This window comes from Cucumis sativus, chromosome 6 (genome assembly GCF_000004075.3).
Source record: "Cucumis sativus cultivar 9930 chromosome 6, Cucumber_9930_V3, whole genome shotgun sequence".
NCBI lineage: Eukaryota > Viridiplantae > Streptophyta > Magnoliopsida > Cucurbitales > Cucurbitaceae > Cucumis > Cucumis sativus.
The window spans coordinates 23,706,606-23,724,797 of record NC_026660.2 but is presented as its reverse complement, the minus strand read 5'-3'; the positions used below and the strand labels follow the sequence as shown (position 1 = coordinate 23,724,797).

At 33.0% G+C, this 18,192-nt stretch overlaps 4 protein-coding genes and 1 long non-coding RNA gene across 8 annotated transcripts; 3 read left to right on the top strand and 2 right to left on the bottom strand.

The window, feature by feature from the left end:
- Positions 1-3,237: 3,237 nt before the first annotated feature.
- LOC101211514 (secoisolariciresinol dehydrogenase) lies at positions 3,238-4,533 on the top strand. The gene is made up of 2 exons (XM_011659417.2): positions 3,238-3,508; positions 3,602-4,533. The coding sequence occupies exons 1-2, from the start codon at positions 3,480-3,482 to the stop codon at positions 4,410-4,412; spliced, it is 840 nt and encodes a 279-aa protein (XP_011657719.1). The 5' UTR covers positions 3,238-3,479; the 3' UTR covers positions 4,413-4,533.
- A 3,271-nt stretch (positions 4,534-7,804) lies between these two features.
- On the bottom strand, positions 7,805-8,470 carry LOC105435888. The gene is made up of 2 exons (XR_969849.2): positions 8,346-8,470; positions 7,805-8,269 (listed from the first exon to the last, which is right to left on the bottom strand). It is a non-coding gene; the product is annotated as an uncharacterized LOC105435888 (long non-coding RNA).
- Positions 8,302-10,943, top strand: LOC101216658 (IAA-amino acid hydrolase ILR1). Its single transcript, XM_004143287.3, has 5 exons — positions 8,302-8,750; positions 9,519-9,644; positions 9,746-10,057; positions 10,255-10,383; positions 10,468-10,943. Exons 1-5 carry the CDS (start codon positions 8,358-8,360, stop codon positions 10,831-10,833), a joined length of 1,326 nt encoding a protein of 441 aa, XP_004143335.2. The 5' UTR covers positions 8,302-8,357; the 3' UTR covers positions 10,834-10,943.
- On the bottom strand, positions 10,117-13,658 carry LOC101211264 (putative pentatricopeptide repeat-containing protein At5g37570). 2 transcript variants are annotated; one of them, XM_031887400.1, is made up of 3 exons: positions 11,486-13,658; positions 10,592-10,847; positions 10,117-10,303 (listed from the first exon to the last, which is right to left on the bottom strand). In XM_031887400.1, the coding sequence occupies exon 1, from the start codon at positions 13,409-13,411 to the stop codon at positions 11,690-11,692; it is 1,722 nt and encodes a 573-aa protein (XP_031743260.1). In that variant the 5' UTR covers positions 13,412-13,658; the 3' UTR covers positions 10,117-10,303; positions 10,592-10,847; positions 11,486-11,689. The 2 variants fall into 2 exon arrangements, with proteins under 2 accessions (XP_031743260.1, XP_004143391.2); XM_004143343.3 differs by having other exon boundaries at positions 10,117-10,847.
- A 1,421-nt stretch (positions 13,659-15,079) lies between these two features.
- LOC105435887 lies at positions 15,080-17,973 on the top strand. 3 transcript variants are annotated; one of them, XM_011659415.2, is made up of 2 exons: positions 15,080-15,348; positions 17,680-17,973. In XM_011659415.2, exon 1 carries the CDS (start codon positions 15,140-15,142, stop codon positions 15,326-15,328), a length of 189 nt encoding a protein of 62 aa, XP_011657717.1. In that variant the 5' UTR covers positions 15,080-15,139; the 3' UTR covers positions 15,329-15,348; positions 17,680-17,973. The 3 variants fall into 3 exon arrangements, with proteins under 3 accessions (XP_011657717.1, XP_011657718.1, XP_011657716.1); XM_011659416.2 differs by having other exon boundaries at positions 17,603-17,973; XM_011659414.2 differs by having other exon boundaries at positions 15,084-15,348; positions 17,739-17,973.
- The last annotated feature ends 219 nt before the right edge of the window (positions 17,974-18,192 follow it).

Here is an 18,192-nt window from a genome sequence, read left to right as displayed (position 1 = left end):
TTCTTTTCTGACTTCTTTCAATACTTATGTTTTATTAGTATTTAAAAGAAAAAAGAAAAAAAAAAGAACCCTTGTTTGAAGTAGAGCATCCCAGAGTCAAATATATAGGTATGGTTGATCTTTAGTTTACATCTAAGGAAATTTAAACACCGACTTTAAACTTATAACTTAGCTGTTGTTGATGTGTTTTTAGATATACAAATGTTTTGAACCAAACTAATTTTTCAATTTCATGTTTTTAATTTTGAGTCTACCTATTAACCAACCCATAAGCTAAAGGAAGTTTTAGATTCTGTTGATTTTGTTCATTTTTGTTATCATTTTATAACTTGCATCCTAATCTTAGGATTGATTTACTTATAACTTCTCGTTTTACACTTTTATTATTACATCTTTGTATGTATTGTGCTATTTGGACTTGTTAGATCGCTATGTAATCTGAAATAGATTTGCATTTGCCCAAAGCCTGTTCGGCCCAAAAAAGAAATGTGGAACCAGTGGCACATTTCGTACTATTAAGCCCACGTATTTCAGCCCTCCAAATGTGTGTAACCCAAGCGGCCCAAAAGGACGAAGTTTTAAATAAAATTAAATTGAGTTTTATCTTAGAAAATGACTTATATGATAGGGTAATTTTTGTTAGTTGCAATTTTAAGAATAATAATTAAATATAAAACCATACTTTTAGAAAAATTATAAATATAGTATAGTCGGTATGTAATAGACTAATACTTTCAACATAGTTTGTGAGTATAACGACTATATTTATATTTAGTACTATCCATATAATTTTAAAAGTCTTTAACCTATGTTGGAACCCTATTTATTATTATATATAAGATAAGTTTATTTATTTTGTAAATAATTATAATGCAAAGATATCGCTATTTCTTTTAATAAAAAATTATGTTTAATTATTTTTTAGTACAATAACTATGAAGATAAAAAAAATCAAACATTTTGTCTCGAGGATGGAAGGTTACAATAATTAGCTTTGAGTTAAGTTTATTTTGCGATCAATTTAACCAACTCAAACAAAATATAACAAAATTTTAAATCCTATAAATGAAAAATATCGATACACTTTCTATAAAAATAATATTAGTATTTGCAAAATATAACAAAATTCAGATATAGGACTTATAAACACTAATATCAATTTATTGATATCAATCCATAATAGATCTAGAATTCTATTCTATTTTGTTTCGTTTGCTATATCTAAAAATATGGTGCATACATATATATACATAAAATTGTTATGAATAGTAATATATATAATATAGGGAAAAAAAACCTAAATAGAATTTTAACCAAATTTTTGCTATATTTCGTAAATAATTTAAATACTTGTAAGAAAGTTTTTTTCCAACAATAAACATATTTGTAAATTATAAATGTTTGACTAACTCTATTTATTTAATTTTACCAAATCAGAGTAATTAATCAATATGTATCCATTTCAAATCAACATTGTGATATATATATTATCATATCCTTTCGTAACAAATAAAAAAAATATTGTCAAATGCATATTTCAAACCAACACACAATATGACTCTCTTCAATCAATAATTTATCATTCATTTAGGAACACAAATTCAGAATCTAATAATTTTTTTAATATATGTTTTTGAATCAACATTTCTTAAACACCCTTTATTAAAATATCCCCAAAACCACCCATACAAATCTCTATTATTTTATATATCCCTAAATCCTAATCCTAACACATTTTTCATTCCTTCTAAATCAAAATGGAAAAATATAATAATAATAATAACAACATCAAACAAACAAAAATCCAAAACTAATTTGGGGCCAAAGAAATTAAAGGCCTCTACTTTTGTACCACCTCTCTTTCTAACAACACATGTGCATATTTAATTTGTGGTATGCAATTTTTTTTAACACTACATCCCTAAACAAAACAATGGAGATATTATAAAGATACATTGATACATCATTTAACCACATGTTAAATTACAATACAATAGTTGATTTTTCTTTTTGTTATGTCTCTAACCATCTGACTTGACAATTTTTAGATTAATTTTCAATTTCTTTCTCACTATTAGTGATGATATAACATGGTCGGGCTATAACTTTTTTCTTTCTTTTTTTAGATTTTATAAAATTATTCTATGAGGTTTCTTTTAGGAACTAAAGACAAAAAAATATTATGATAAATATTTTTGTTTAATTTTAATTTGTATCTTTTTACAATTTTCCTTAATTTTCCCATTTATATTATAATTGATTTTTGTTTGTTTGTTGCTTGCCCTCATTATTAGTAATTTAGACAGGGAAGCAATAATTTAACATTAATGGGTTTGCACTTTCACTGACAGCCATGGATACATTTCTTTTGACTTTCAAACTATCTTTTTTTAGAATTGAGTCTTCCAAATCCCACCATAGCTTTCTTTTGTCAATACTCATTTATTTTGGAAGCTCATACCTCACACATTCACCTAATACTTGAGTCTAATTAATGGCTATCTACTCTAATGTGTAACTTTTGAAATTTCAAATCTTTTGACTTCTTTTGATTGATACATGTCTAACTTGAAATTTCAAGTACATAGTTAGATAGTATAATATTTATGCTTTTTTATCTCTATCTTTACTATACTAAAAGAAGCTACGTAAGAAGAATCTTTACATGTTTCTTTTATCCTACATTTTTTACTAATTCACACATTATTCTTTATCAAGTGGTTGTTACTTTTTAAGTAAAATCTTAAATGACTTATTGCACTTGATGTTGATGGAACACAACTCTTTCAAATAAAATGCTTATGTTTAAGAATCAATATGGAAGTGTATTGTATTATTAGATTGACTGTATAAAAGAAAAACAAAATAAACACGTGCAATCATATTCTTAAACAAAAGATTTTAATTGAACGAAAGTAATAACTAATAGGATGAAATGTTAGAATAAAAATAATTGCAATATTAATTTATTAATTCAATAATTTAATTACCAAAATAGTTTTTCTCTATTTAAACTAGATAGAAGTTCTTTTAAAATTTATTTTATAAACATTGTAACATTTTCAACTAAAATAGAATCTAGATCTTAAATTGGGTGAACTAAAAAGTTTATTCTTTCATAGGTAATCATAGGCAATGATAGATTGAGATAGAACCCCATGATATTAGATTTGGTATCAACTTCATAATTGGATCCAATGAAATTGATATTAAAATTCAATCAAACTTGGTGAATCAAAATAAGTAAAATTAAGTGTGGCCCCAATCTAAGTAAGACTTTTTTTATTTTTTTGGAAACAATTAAGTTTCTTCCAATGTTACACATGGCCAACTTGGTGTTTCAGTTAACCCATATTTATTTTGAGAACTGATAGCTCATATTCATGGTAGTTGAGTTTCTATAAATACCCAAAAATCCACTCTAATTCAAAAATCCCCGATCACAATCTTCATTTGATTCATATCATCATCATACCACCATGGACCAATCCACTATTTCTTCCAAAAGGTAAATTCACCCTTCCCCTGCATGCCCTGATGATCTCCGTCACAACTAATAATCAAATAATCCTATGTTTCGTCGTTTCATTCCCTTTTGCAGATTAAACGGTAAAGTCGCTTTAATCACCGGCGCCGCTAGTGGATTCGGCAAATCTACCGCCAGATTGTTCGTTCAACATGGCGCCAGAGTAGTCCTCGCCGACGTCCAGGACAATCTCGCCCAACCACTCTGCAAAGAACTTGGATCAGAGGAAACAGTTTCCTATATACATTGCGACGTAACGAGAGATTCCGATGTGAAAGAAGCTGTCGATTTCGCTGTCGAGAGGTATGGGAAACTGGATATAATGTACAACAACGCCGGAATCACCGGCCAAATGGATCCCACGATTTTAGGAACGAATGGAGAAAATTTCAAGAAGGTTTTTGAGGTGAATGTGTACGGAGGGTTTTTAGGAGCGAAACATGCGGCTAGAGTTATGATTCCGAATCGGAGCGGAGTGATTCTGTTCACGTCGAGTGTTGCATCGGTGAACAGTGGGGAATCGCCGCATGCTTATGCAATGTCGAAGCATGCGGTGGTGGGATTGATGAGGAATTTATGTGTGGAATTGGGAGAATTTGGGATTAGAGTTAATTCGGTATCTCCGGGGGCCATTGCAACGCCGCTGCTGAGAAATGCGTTGGGATTTACGGAGAAGGAGTTGGAGGAGGTGGTGCGGTCGTCGGCGATATTGAAAGGAGTGGTGGCGACGGCGGAGGATGTGGCGGAGGCGGCGCTTTACTTATGTAGTGACGAATCAAGGGTTATAAGTGGGCATAACCTTGTGGTCGACGGTGGATATAGTACCGCTAACCGCTCTTTCTCTGCTGCCGTTATTACAAAATTGTCCTCTGATTTTCAAGGTTAGAAATAGTAAAAAATCAGTGTGGTTTTTTCTCTTTTGTGTCTATTCAAAATTGCTTTTACCATGACTAAAATATATTTTTAAATACAATATGAGATAATCAAATCCCACTGCACCTTCAAAATTTCACATTCGTAAAATCTTAATCGATATAGCATGGAAGTTTAAAGAACAGAAAAAAAAAAGAATTAAAGTAGTAGTTGTTGTTGAGATATGATTGTGAGTGTCATAATGGAAACGGTGAGTTTTAATAGCTGCATCCTTTCCATTTTGGAAACACGCTTTTGGAGGCGCCCACGCATTAGTTGGAACTCTATGTATTCCGTGCCCTAAACGATACATTCACTTTCTATCTTACAACCTTTCCTTTCTCCCACATTTCTATTGTTTTCCTCATCCATATATTTCGCTTCACATTTTCCTAATTTTCAATATATATTTTCAAATTTTCAAAATTGATCCATTATCTTTACCAAATGTTATACTAAAATCTTCACTCATTTTATATCAATGGTTTTTTTTTTAAAAAAAAAGATATTCAAAGGGATTTTTGGATGGAATTTAAGAATTGAATATAGCATTTAACAAAATAATTGAATTTGAATTTTTTAGAAAAATATATAAGATTTGGGAAATTTTAAAAATTACTAGAATTTTGATGTAATCTTTATTTAGATGCACCACCAACAAAATCCAAAAATAGATTATAAGTGGAAAATTGGTCCATTTCTTCCAAGATGAACTAGACCATGAAAAACTATTTGAACCATTTAAAAGCAATGTACAACTTCTATAAAAAAAAATCCTAACAATTTTCCATTTTCGTAAGCTATTATATTCAATTGACCGATTATAATTTATTAAATGTAAATTTTGTTAGCTTTTACATTTTATTCAAATTTTACTAGTTCACAAACTAGCTTTTTTATTTGAAAATCAAATTTGATTAATGTACCACTAATTCTAAACAGCTTTCTAATCTCTTACCAATTAAAAATAAAAAATCAACTATGATATTATTTTTCTTTAAAATCATATTATTAGCTTCTTAAGGATATATTTTCATGACATTGGTTTAGATTTTAGTTCAACTAACCTTGTAGTAAAAAAATGGACTAAAATTAAAGAAAAAAATTGTAAAAACCACGTCAAAAGTACAATAATAGCAGCAATTATACCTCAAACTTGTAGAATAAAAATTTAAACTTACGCAAACGTACAAATTATATTAATTATATAAGCTTGTTCATTTAATTTTTTTAGTCACTAATAGATCCAATTTTTATAATCACGATAAATTTTAAAATTTAATTTTAACACTTTTACAAGTTCAGAGGAATGGAGGGATGTATAAATTTTGACTCTAAATAGAATTTGAACCTAAATACATACATTTAACATTACCATACGAAATGTAAGAAAAGAAATTATAAAGTATAAGAATTGGGCACATGGGAAATTTGGAGAAATAAATGTGATGGGGCGGTGGAGGTCTTCAGTGTCGTGGGAATAACAAAGACTCCTTAAATTGACCATTTCTCTTTATAAACGAAAACGATATACCTTTTCTCTTACTCTTTTTTTCAATTAACCTTTTTAGTATAAAAACGTTTTAGTTCTTTTTTTCTTTAGTGATAAAATATTATAACTTTAATCCTTTCATTTTACCTTACTCCCTAATTTCTAAATATATCACAAATTTAATTTTGTTTCAATTTGGTTTTCATATAACAAAATTTAAACATTTAATGTCTATTAGTTAGTTTAAAATAATTGCAAAGTAAAATTTCAAATTTAGCTTTTGTTATCTGAAATAATAATTTTACTTAATTTTATATTTATTTGAATAAAAAATAAAATATTATTACTGAAAAATTTCAATATATGGATGACAAGTAAGTAAAGAAAAAAATCAACTATTACTTTTCCACTAAATGTAATAAGATAAAGAAAATCAAAAGTTATTGGATTGATTAATCAAGGTTAAGAAAAAAATTGTTTAATATAGTATGCTATTTTAAGAAAAACAACTCTAAGAAATCCCACATGTTATTTAGCAAATATAAAAATAAATTATATAATAACACTATTAATATTATTAATTAAATAATTGAAATAAATGGCTCAAATTGATTCTCCAACATTATACCTTTTAATACAATTGGCATACTTTGATAAGTTCAAATATTTAGTGACCTAAGTTTAGACATCAAAACAAACTTAACTCATTAATTAAAACATAATAAACATTAACCGATCATGATTGAAGGACTCGACTTGACTTAACTAAGGGTTTGTCCTTGTTAATTAGGGAATAATTGATATGAAGCCAAGTAAAGGATTGAAGATGAATGAGGCCATACACCCTACCAAATAGTTGGAAGGAAAAAGATATTAACGATTTAGATATGCTTATGGTGGGTGAAACTTAGGAGCCTCTTTGGTTAATGGTCTTGACCACTATAGCCTACACTTTAGAATTTGGAACAGTACGTTTGTGAAAATAGGGTGCTAATTTGTTCGATTGAGTATCAATAATGTATTTTGTTGATATTAAAGTCTAGATAGAAGAATCGTTTCTAACATTCACGTGACACCAACAATAAATTTATTTAAAAGAGAAAATAGAGAAACCACACTTTGTTTTTGTGCTTGACACACAATCCGATGCAGGTAAGAGAGTGAAAGAATTTGAAAAAGAGATTTAGATTATCTATCTAAACGTTATAATGATGTATTAATAAAAATTGTTGACCTAGGACGTCTCAAATAGAATTTTGGAATCGCTTTACCATAACCTTTCTACCTAATGGGACAAGGGACGCACTGTAGTTCTATTTTTAGTAATAGCCTTGATATCTTTTTGGTTTTGTTACGTTTCTTCCTATTTTATGTCAATCATACCATTTAATTCAAATTCTCCCATGTTATACTCGTTTCTTTTAAAAGTTGGAGACTCAATTTCCATACCCCACTTGTAAAAAGTAATTAGTTTTTTTTGTAAGGGATTTCCTATTCAAATGTCACTATTTAATACGGGGGGGGGGGGGGGGGGGGGGGGGGGGGGGGGTAGCTTCTGTATGGTTAGAGAAATCATATTATTTAAATGGTATTGGATAATTTTGTTGAAGGGTGAAATTGAAAAAGAAATTATGAAATTCAAGTGTTGACCAGTCAGTAATTGTTAGGTATTAGGCATTAATCATCTTACTCATAAAAGATAGCTATGAGTTCAGTTTTTACTTGTACTTAAATGAGGTAACTCGATTTCAACTTCCAGCTTCCAACTTGAATGTTTACAAATAAAACACAATGATCAATATCAATCACAAACAAAGAAAAGGAAATAACAATAATAATAAAAAAGTCCAAAAGGAACTCAATAAGAATTTGAATTTATGTGCAAATAATAGATGAAATTCATGATTTGACTCCACAATGGATTGTAGAACATTTCTAGTTTTACCACTTTTGTAATCCAACAAAAAAATAATAGCAATCAACACAATTAAAACACAGAGAAATTTCTGTAAACACTGCCGTTTTTTCTTCTATCAACTATATTAAAGTGGATAAAGGCCAATGAAACTTGATGAGATTTTGAATTTATCAAACAAAAATGAAAGAAAATCATGATTCGACCCCACAGTGAAAGCTTGTTCTCTTGAATTTTGGCATTGAAAAAAATTAAATTCACCCATAAAAAGAAAGGAGAATGAAAATAAACATCATTTAAAATGATTTTAAAAACAGGGGTATTTTGGAATAACATAATATAGCAAGTCTCAATCTCAAAATGAAAATTCCCAAAGAAGCCCAATTTGGTTGTCAACCACTCTTCATCAAAGCTGACAAAGCACCTATAATATAAGTATATATTATGAGTTCATAGCCACTCAAAGATCAAATATAATAAATAAAATAAACATCAGAAACCTTTGTTTTAGGATGGCAGCAGGCGGCGGCACGAGCTTCAAATCATTGTGTTGGATGATAGTGTTTGGGATAGCCTTGTGGCGGCCGGCGGCGGGGGAGAATGGCGGAGATGGGTCGGAGCTCCACTCACTGACCCAAAGTTTATTGGGTTTGGCGAGGGAAAGGGAATTCATGGAGTGGATAAAAGGAGTTAGAAGGAGAATACATGAGTATCCAGAACTGGGATTTGAAGAGTACAAAACGAGTCAACTCGTGAGGTCCGAACTCGACTCGCTTGGAATCAGTTATCGATGGCCTGTTGCCAAGACTGGGGTGGTGGCTTCCATTAGAGGAGATTCTGTTTCTTCTTCTTCTTCCACACCTGTTTTTGGTCTCAGAGCAGACATGGATGCCCTTCCTCTTCAGGTACTAATATCTCTCTCTTTATATATACATATCTCTCTCTCTCTCTTCTTCTTCTTCTTCTTCTTCCATCATGCATGATGTTGACAAAAGTCACATGGGTGGAGATTATGGGTTATGCTTTTCCAACGTGAAGCATCATAAACACAAAACATATCTATTGTCTGTTCAATTCCAACAATGCAGTCTAGTACATTTGTATTCCTCTCTTGCAAAATCACCTTAATACTCAAGAGTACAAGATGTTTATACCATATAACATTTCGAAGCCTTAACTAAATTTCAAAACTTTTAATTGTATTTATAATTTGAGTGGCTGTCGTCGAAAATGGATAAAAATTAGTATATAGAAGATGGAACGGTAAAATTTTAGGACAAAGATGAAACCGGAAAATGGCATGTCGATCAAACACAATAAAATGAAAAGAAGTAATTTTCAAAAAGCATCTTCGAAAATATAAAGCAAACAAAAGAAACTGGATCCCAAAATATTTATAATTTAATCAATTAATTCTCTAAACTAAAACTGAGATGATTTCGTACAATTCCATACCAGAATAGCATATCAAGAAACAGTTTGATCTAAACCTATAGCTTTCCTATCTCATCATAACAAAAAGTTCATTTACTTGAAAAATTGAAATTCAACCAATACCAATTGTTTTCAATAAAGATGATCATGCCAGGTAATACGAAACCTGAGTACAATTGATGAGAAGTTTCAGATTCTCCAAGCTTAACATAAAGTTTATTCTCCTCATAATTTTGAAGGAACTGGTAGAATGGGAATTCAAAAGCAAGGTAGAAGGTAAAATGCATGCCTGTGGTCATGATTCACATGTAGCTATGGTATTAGGGGCAGCAAGGTTACTACAGAGTATAAGAGAGAAATTGAAGGTAAAAAATTTCAGACTAATGGCTGTGAATCCTGTTTTCTCATTTTCTGTTAACCGGGAAGGAGACTAACCAGGATTGTTTGAATGTGTTGTTATCTGAAGGGAACTGTGAAGCTAGTTTTTCAGCCTGCAGAAGAGTGTAATGGAGCTTATCAAATGTTAAAAGACGATGCCCTTGATGGCATAGATGGAATCTTTGCACTGCACGTACAGCCCTCCTTACCAACCGGTGTCATAGCCTCTAGGCCGGGTCCAGTATGTGCTGGAGCAGGACACTTTTCAGCCTTGATCAGGGGAAAGGGTGGACACGCAGCAACTCCACATAAGACGAAGGACCCAGTTTTAGCAACAGCTTTCATAATTCAGGCTCTTCAACAGATCGTATCTCGTGAGACAGATCCTCTCGAGGCTGGGGTAATTATTGCACCCTCTAAATCAAGTCCGTAAACTTATCAATTTGTTAAGACCGCAAGATCACAAGGACAGAATAATATTATATTCTCAACAAGATTCAAAACTTCAGTCCAAACAACTGAAAAATGGCCAGTTCACTCAATAAACTGAATGCAACTTGAAAACACAATGTAGTTAACTAATAATCAGCAATGTAGGTGGTGACAGTTGCATTTGTTGACGGAGGGCAAGCAGAAAATGTAGTTCCTGAAACCGTGAAAGTTGGGGGAACATTTAGGAGCTTGTCGCCTGAGGGTTTCTCTTACCTCAAAGAAAGGATCAGAGAGGTATGAGATGTATTTTAGTTGACCAACTTAACAAATTTCAATTTTACTTCTGAAGCTGGACAAAACTAAATTCCTTCTCAACAGGTCATCAGCACACAAGCAATGGTTCACCACTGTTATGCTTCAGTGAAGTTTATGGAGGATACACCAGTAATGGTTAACAATGAAGCATTGTTTGAACATGTAAATAGGGTAGGAAATAGCTTACTTGGAGAATCCAATGTGCAACTCCTTCCATGGACCATGGGAGCTGAAGATTTTGGCTTCTTCTCACAGAGGATTCCAGCTACCATATATGTGATTGGGACAGGGAACGAGACTCTGGGATCAAATCGGCCAGTGCACTCACCGCACTTTGTCCTTGATGAAGAGGCTCTTCCAATTGGAGCAGCTCTTCATGCTGCTGTGGCCACGACTTACTTGGAACACAATTCAGTTTTCAGCTATTAACTTCAATTTCAATTCTGTAAGCAAAACAATATTTGAGAAATAAAACATGCCAAAGTCAGGATGCACATATTTCCCAAATTAATATATAGAATTGCACTTCATTACCACAATTGAAAATTTCGAGAAATTTTATTTGGACATTCTATCTATAACAGTCAACATGGAACATGCTTTGGAGCAACCAAAACATAAACAGCACAAAGGAAAGCAACCGCACCCTGTTATCTGGGCTTTCCACATATATAAAGTCGTTTTTGGAAAAAAAAAATGATTTGAAAATAATTGGAACTTCAAGTAAATAGTTTCCTGCCCAAACAATGTATAGTTACATTGAAGACTTAAGATAAACAGATTTCTGTAATACTGTACGATTGTCCAAAATCATCACTCCATGCTTTTTTTTGGGTATCTTCAATAAAATATTTTTTTATCATTTTTTTCGAACCATTTTTATCAACAAATTTGAAACGTACATTACTCTCTGCCGTATAATTCGAAGTACACTAAAAGCAACGACAATCCTAGTTTTCCTGGTAGTATATTGCACCCCATATGACCAAAAACGAACAAAAATTTTCCACAGAAAAGAAGAACGTTTCACCACCAAAAACAAAAAGTACCAACTGTAGGAAAGACAATAGTCTGAGTTAACCTTTCTCATTGTTGAATACCAGCAACAGCATAGCAATGATATTGACAGTCTAATGAATCAAGATGATAAACCGAGACAGATCCATGCTGGTTCAGATAAAATTGCATCGGCAGTGCCATACACCAAATCCAACTTTGGAACTCAATGGCACACTTGTATAACGTACAGAATAGATCTTGTTAAGTCAAGTAAGGTCGTCATACATTAAATCCAACTGCAACCGGGTATTTTTCTAAGCCCTCTTTCATTCATTTGGTTTCTTACAGCAGACACATCCAGCCACCTATCTGCTGCAGCATAGATATTGGATAATAGCACATAATTGCCAGCATTTTCAGGCTCAATCTCAATAAGTCGAGAAGCTACCACCTCTGCAAGCTCAGAGTCGCAATATAATTTGCAGGCCCCAAGCAGTGCACCCCATGCACCAGCATGAGATTGAACAGGTACGGATTTTATGAGCTCATAAGCTTCTTTTAGCCTCCCAGATCGACTAAGAAGATCAACAATACATGCATAGTGATCAACAGAGGGAACCATGGAGTATTTACACCTCATCATTTCAAAGTAATGCCAGCCTTCATCTACAAGTCCAGCACGGCTGCAAGCTGTTAAAATGACTGTGAAGGCCACGTCATCGGGGGTTAGATCTTCACCTAGCATCCTCTCAAAGAGTGACACAGCTTGATCTCCATGCCCGTGGATTGACAAACCTTGCATTACAGAACAATAGGAGATTAGGTCCCTTTTAGGCATTTTTTCGAACAGATACATGGCTCGCTCCATGTTTCCACACTTAGCATTCATGTCTATAAGAGCGGCCGTAACGTGTGCCCCGCGTAGATCAACTGAACACCTGGTAGCATATGAGTCAACCCATTTGGCCAAATCCAAATTACCCAACTGAGAACAAGCTAACATTAAGCTTGTCAATACAAACTTATCAGGTTTCACATTCCTAGAACTCATTTCAAGAAAAGTCTTGACTGCCTCATTTGGCTGACCATTTTGTGTATACCCAGATATCAAAGCCGACCATGCAATAATATCCCTTTCAGGTGCTTTTTGAAATAAGTTCCTGGCAGAAAGCATGTCGCCAGCTTTTGCATACCCATCGATCATTGTTGTGAAAGAGACAACATTCTTCTCTGGCATCTCATCGAACGCCTTCTCAGCACTCTTTACATCACCCATTTTCATGTACCCACCTATGATTGCATTCCACGACGCCACATTTCTCTCCGGCATCAAATCGAAAAGCCTCTTTGCCTCCACCAAATTCCCAATGCTCGAATACCCAACAATCATAGCCGTCCAAGAAACCACATTCCTCTCTGACATTCCATCAAACACCTTACGAGCACAATCAATTAACCCACCCTTCCCATACAAGTTCACTAAACTCGTCGTAACATATATATCCTCATCAACACCACATCGCAAAATGGATCCATGAAGGGCCATCCCTTCCATCATCTTCCCCTCACTTGCACACACCTTGAGAAGCGAAGGAAATGTATACCTATCGGGAGCGCCGTCTTCCCTCTTCATACGGACATATAGCGAAATAATATCAACAAATTGCAACTTCGCACAGTACCCACTGACGAGAGAGTTCCAAAGAAATGTAGAGGGTGAGAGAACACGATCAAAGACGGATGTAGAATAGGAGATGTGGGCAACTGAGTTGGAAGCGGAGATGAATTGGGTCACAAGGAAACTATCTTGCTCGAGCCCTTTCTGGATGAGATGGGCATGAACTTGGTGGAGATCGATGTGGGTCTTGCAGAGCTTGAGGAGGGCGGAAATTGAGTAGAGAGAAACATTGGACTTTGGGTTGGTGGTTTTAGCAAAGCTAGTAGTTGTATGGAAGCGAGAGAAACAGCAGAGAAACAGCGGCATGCCCGCATTGGCGAGCTTTTGCATGCCACATGAATGTCAAAATCGTCCCTTTATCAGCAGCTGCTCCATGGCGGCACGGTCCAGGTTGAATTCAACGCAAGTTCGACACAGGGTTCGCCCCTAAACTTCTGTATCAATAAGCGGAAAAGGGTTGAACTTTTCTTACATTTTCCATTGTTTAGTTTCAAATTTTATATTTGGCTACTCATCCATACATTTGTGGGCACCTAAATTGAGTAAGTTGATAAGTAAGAGACTCTCCCAATTATCCATCTTATAATAGTTATCAACCCCAACTCAACGTTACAAAAAAACTCAAACCAAACTCTCATTTAATATTCAATAAATATGAACTTGAAAAAAATGTGAATATGAATGAAAGTATATATATCTAAATGAGTGAAATGTGGAATATGAGAAAAAAAAAGTATGATTAAAAAACTTTAAAAGTTGTGTCTTTTTACAAAGGTTGGTGTTAATATGTGAGATAAACTTTAATCCATTAAATTTTTTTTTTTATTGAAATACTAAATAATTCTTTCAAAAAAAGTTATTTTAAAAATATTTATTTATTTATTAATATAAATTTTCTTAAGAACTCAAATTACTCCAAACATAAATTTAAAAAGTTTAAAGAAGGAAAGAAAAATTATTGTAAATAATAAAATAATTGAAAATATCTATAAGACAGCAGTAAAATTTCAATTTATATTGACATCTGATGTGAAATAACTTCGTCAATTTTACTATTGAACTTATATAACTTCGTTTATAATTTTATATAACTTCGTCAATTTTACTATTAAACTTATATAATTTTGTCAATGTTAAATAACTTCTTTTTTTTACCCTCGACACGTGAGACATAAAAAGCTTAGAACCCATCATTTGTGCTATCAAGCGCACTCTTCCTCCAAAAGTAAACTTTGTCCCAACAACCATTGCAGAAATAACAAAAAAAAAATGTAATAATATAATTCATGTCACTCATTTTTCTAAATTTTAAAATTAATAAATTTAAAAATCGATAACTTTATGATTATTGTTTAATAGCTCTATGATTATTATTATTGTCTAATAGCTCTATGATTATTGTCGAATAGACATATGATATGACCGATTTTGTCACATTTATAATATGCAAAAAATAGGTGTGATAAGTTATTTCCCTTTTTTCTATATATATTTTTAAAATATATTAAAAATTCAATATCCAATCCGTTGAGGACACATGCCATTGTAACCCTTTCGTGGATTAGTGGGTGAACTCTATTATTTTAATATAGATTTATCTATACATTAACCTCAACCCTGATACTCTGGAACATAAAACATAAAGGATAGTTTTAAATTTTTTGTAAATATAGTAAAGTTTATATGTGATAGATTTCTATTATGGTTAAACTTTTTATCATTGATAAACTTGTATTGTTTATGCGTGATAAATTGTATTATCGGTAGTCTATCCTGGATAAACAATAAAATTTTATGAATAAATTTTAATAGACTCATTTTACAAATATATATTATTTTATTTGAGAGAGTTGCAAATACAGTATTTAGGATATCTTTTATAAACTATGCTATACTTATAATTTTTAAAATTATTTATTAATGTTTTGAATTTGATTACTACGTTTGCAATCTAACCAAATTTAAAAGGTATTTTTTCTTTCTTTTTTTTTGGATGAGGAAGCCTTCTTAAGGAATAGGGCGCGATGTATAGCGGCAAAGTGCAACTATTGAGGAAAGATGGGACTGTGGCTGAACCCTCTCCCTTCCGGTCAGCTAAGAAATAGCGCCTGCGTCTTCATCGTCGGACTTTCCCTCTTCGCTGCCGGAGCTCACCTCTCTTACCTCAACATAGGCCCTCAGCAAGCTCGAACCAAAGCTCGTTATGATTTTGTCAAAGAGCGTTTGAGGAGGCGTCGCGACGGTTAACCTGCTTCGACTTGTTCCCGGTGAGCATTCAATCTCACCTCATTTTCTCAGAGTTTCAATTTTTCTCTCAGGGATCCATCATATTTGTGGATTATTACAGTAATTTACTAAATCGTTCTTGATTCTTTGGCAATTTGACGAGTTTGTAAAAGGATTGGAATTGTCTTAATCTTGACTTGTTTTCTTTCTTCTATACGAATCGGACGTTTTTTCGTGTCCGTCTTACCGTCCCATCTTTTTAGTTCTCGTTTTCGAGCATAGCGAATTCAATCACTTTCGTTATCGGTGTAGTTCATCTCTGTTTCTCCGTTTCGCGACTTCGCCTTTGGGTTTAATTGTTGAACAACACGATCTCAGTACTTGAAAGCCAATTACTGTATATGATCGACGATCAATTTGTAAGACCTCATTTTCGTAGGAATCCAATTTTGTACACCTAAGATCCTCTGATTTCCCCAATTCAAGAACAGGAGCATGAAATTATGGAGTGGCTTTGATCCCCTAGGTCTCAATTTCTGACCTGGGGGAAGGGCTTCCTTGGTCTCTTGTTAAGGTTATTAAATTTACCTTTCTTACCTTTCACCATATATCCTTGTGTTAGTTCCACATACATTTCTTCCAGTTTGCCATTCAAGGATGATAGCCTGACCATCAAGTTGAAATGCATTTTGTCCCGATTGTTCTACTAAGATAAGAACAGTTCTTAGATGAGTCTCATGGTCTGTGTTTTCGTTTGTTTGTTAGAAATCAGAATTTTCATTTGTGAACAAGAGACTAAACATTTCATTGAAAATATGAAAAGATACTAATGCTCAAAGGATACAAACTAAACTCCGAAATGATAAATGAACAAACAACAGAGAAGCGATTCCACAAACCGGAACAAATGAAATACTTACAAAGTTAACGGAAGAGCTTATACATTATCAAGTAATGGTGTGAACATCGAGTTACCTATAGAAGTTGGAGTAGATGACCGCAAGCTCCAACGAGTGTTTTTGAAAAATTGAAATCTTCCATTTGAGTAACTTTATTTGACAAAGCTTCTCCTTTCGAATTCAATTCAATTCTTCGTCAAGATGTGCTATCTATGGCGACAAGGTAAGACTAAGTACTGAAGTAGACTCCATAAGAAATGTTGAAAATAAAATTCAGAGAGAATCCTTAGAAATCGAGTTTGCATCAAGGGAAAGAAGGAATTATGAGGGGCATACTGATAGCAAGCTCAACAAAAAAGAGAACCCAAGAACTAATCACATAAAGCAACCCCAATCCAACAGAATCATACCAAAGTCACAGTTACAATAAGACGTAGTAATCAAGCTATACTCGAGCCCCTCCAATGATGGGAAGGAAGTACGTGTCCTAAACCTTCCAGTGGTTCTTATCAAGACATTTGGTACGGCCGTGAGCACCCACTCAAAAGGGGTGTAGACCATACTTACTCATAATAACTTGACGCCAAAAAGCATCAGACTCCATGAAAAACCACCTAGCTGAGGGCTGGTTTTGAAGCTTTCATGTTTTCTATGTTAGGAATTTCTTCCTCCTAAGTTTAAATTCGAACGTTTGCTACAACTTCTAGGTTCTGTGCTTCGTAAGTGAACTTAGATACTGAGGTAGTGTTTCAGTAACCTTTCTTTGCATGATTTTGAAATAAGGATTCATGCAAATAAAAGGAGGTTCATACGAGTATGAAAAAGAAAAATTGAAACAAAGGTAGAAAGAGCTACCATCATTTGATTAATTAAAGCAATCATTCGAAGTTTAGATGTTACAAATAAGAAGACTAGTAAGAGAACGGACCATCAAGAGCATGGGCTTTTGCCATGGATTTATGTTAAGCCATCATCTTAAAAGAAAGAATTTGTTTGGGATACTTGTTCTGCTATACGGTTATTTGGGATACAACTTGATAGAAAGGTGGGTAAAGTTCATTAGTGATTAAGTGACTCTTCTGTATGTAAAGATTAAACTGAAAAGAAGTATATTTCTGAAGTAGGTTGTAACACTTAACACCTACACGAAATTTCAATGGGATGGGTGAAATATGCTTCTAGTTGAGATTGTAAATGCCTTGAGATTTTCTTTTTCCTTTTTCCTTTTGATTTTTATATTATAGTCTTGGTCGAGCCTTACATGTGTGACTTTTTTTTTCTTTTACTTAAAGAGTAATCACTAGCAAAGTATTTAGTTTGAGAAGATTATTTGACAGTCAGATGTTCATACTTTTGTCTATAAAACTTGTTTTGCTTAGTTTATAGAAAGTTTCAGGGTAGGTATTTATGATTTTAGTCAACAAAGAAGATCTAACGTTGAAGAACAATAATACAAAAGTATGAATTTTGAAGATGGAACTGAGTTTTCCGAGCACGAGGCGCCATAAAATAACTCTAGATGTGATCTTCAGGATGTATTTAGTTGACTACGAGGCGTCTCGGAAAGAGGAGATGCAAAGCAACCAATGGAGACATATTGTAATGGACTTATAAGCTTCAATTTTCTCTTCATTTCTTTTTGTTACCTTTCTTTAGCGGTACATTTGTATCTCAACTGAGTTGTTCTCATGTATAGCATTTCTATAAACTCTTTTGTATTACTCAACTTCAGTTATTGAATATCTTTTATTTTTGTTGAGATATTTAGTTGAACTTAACTACCATCCTTTGATCAGTTCAATAAGAAAATTAGCGATAGTAAGCAATATTTGTATATTCAAAAGGTTCGATGTGATTATGGTTTGATGCAATAATGCATGGTTAACGTTAAAACTATAATTCTGATTCTTTGTTTTTCTCTCTTGCATCTAACGATATATAATTGTCAATAGGCACACTTTACCAACATTCTTGAATGATTTTCTC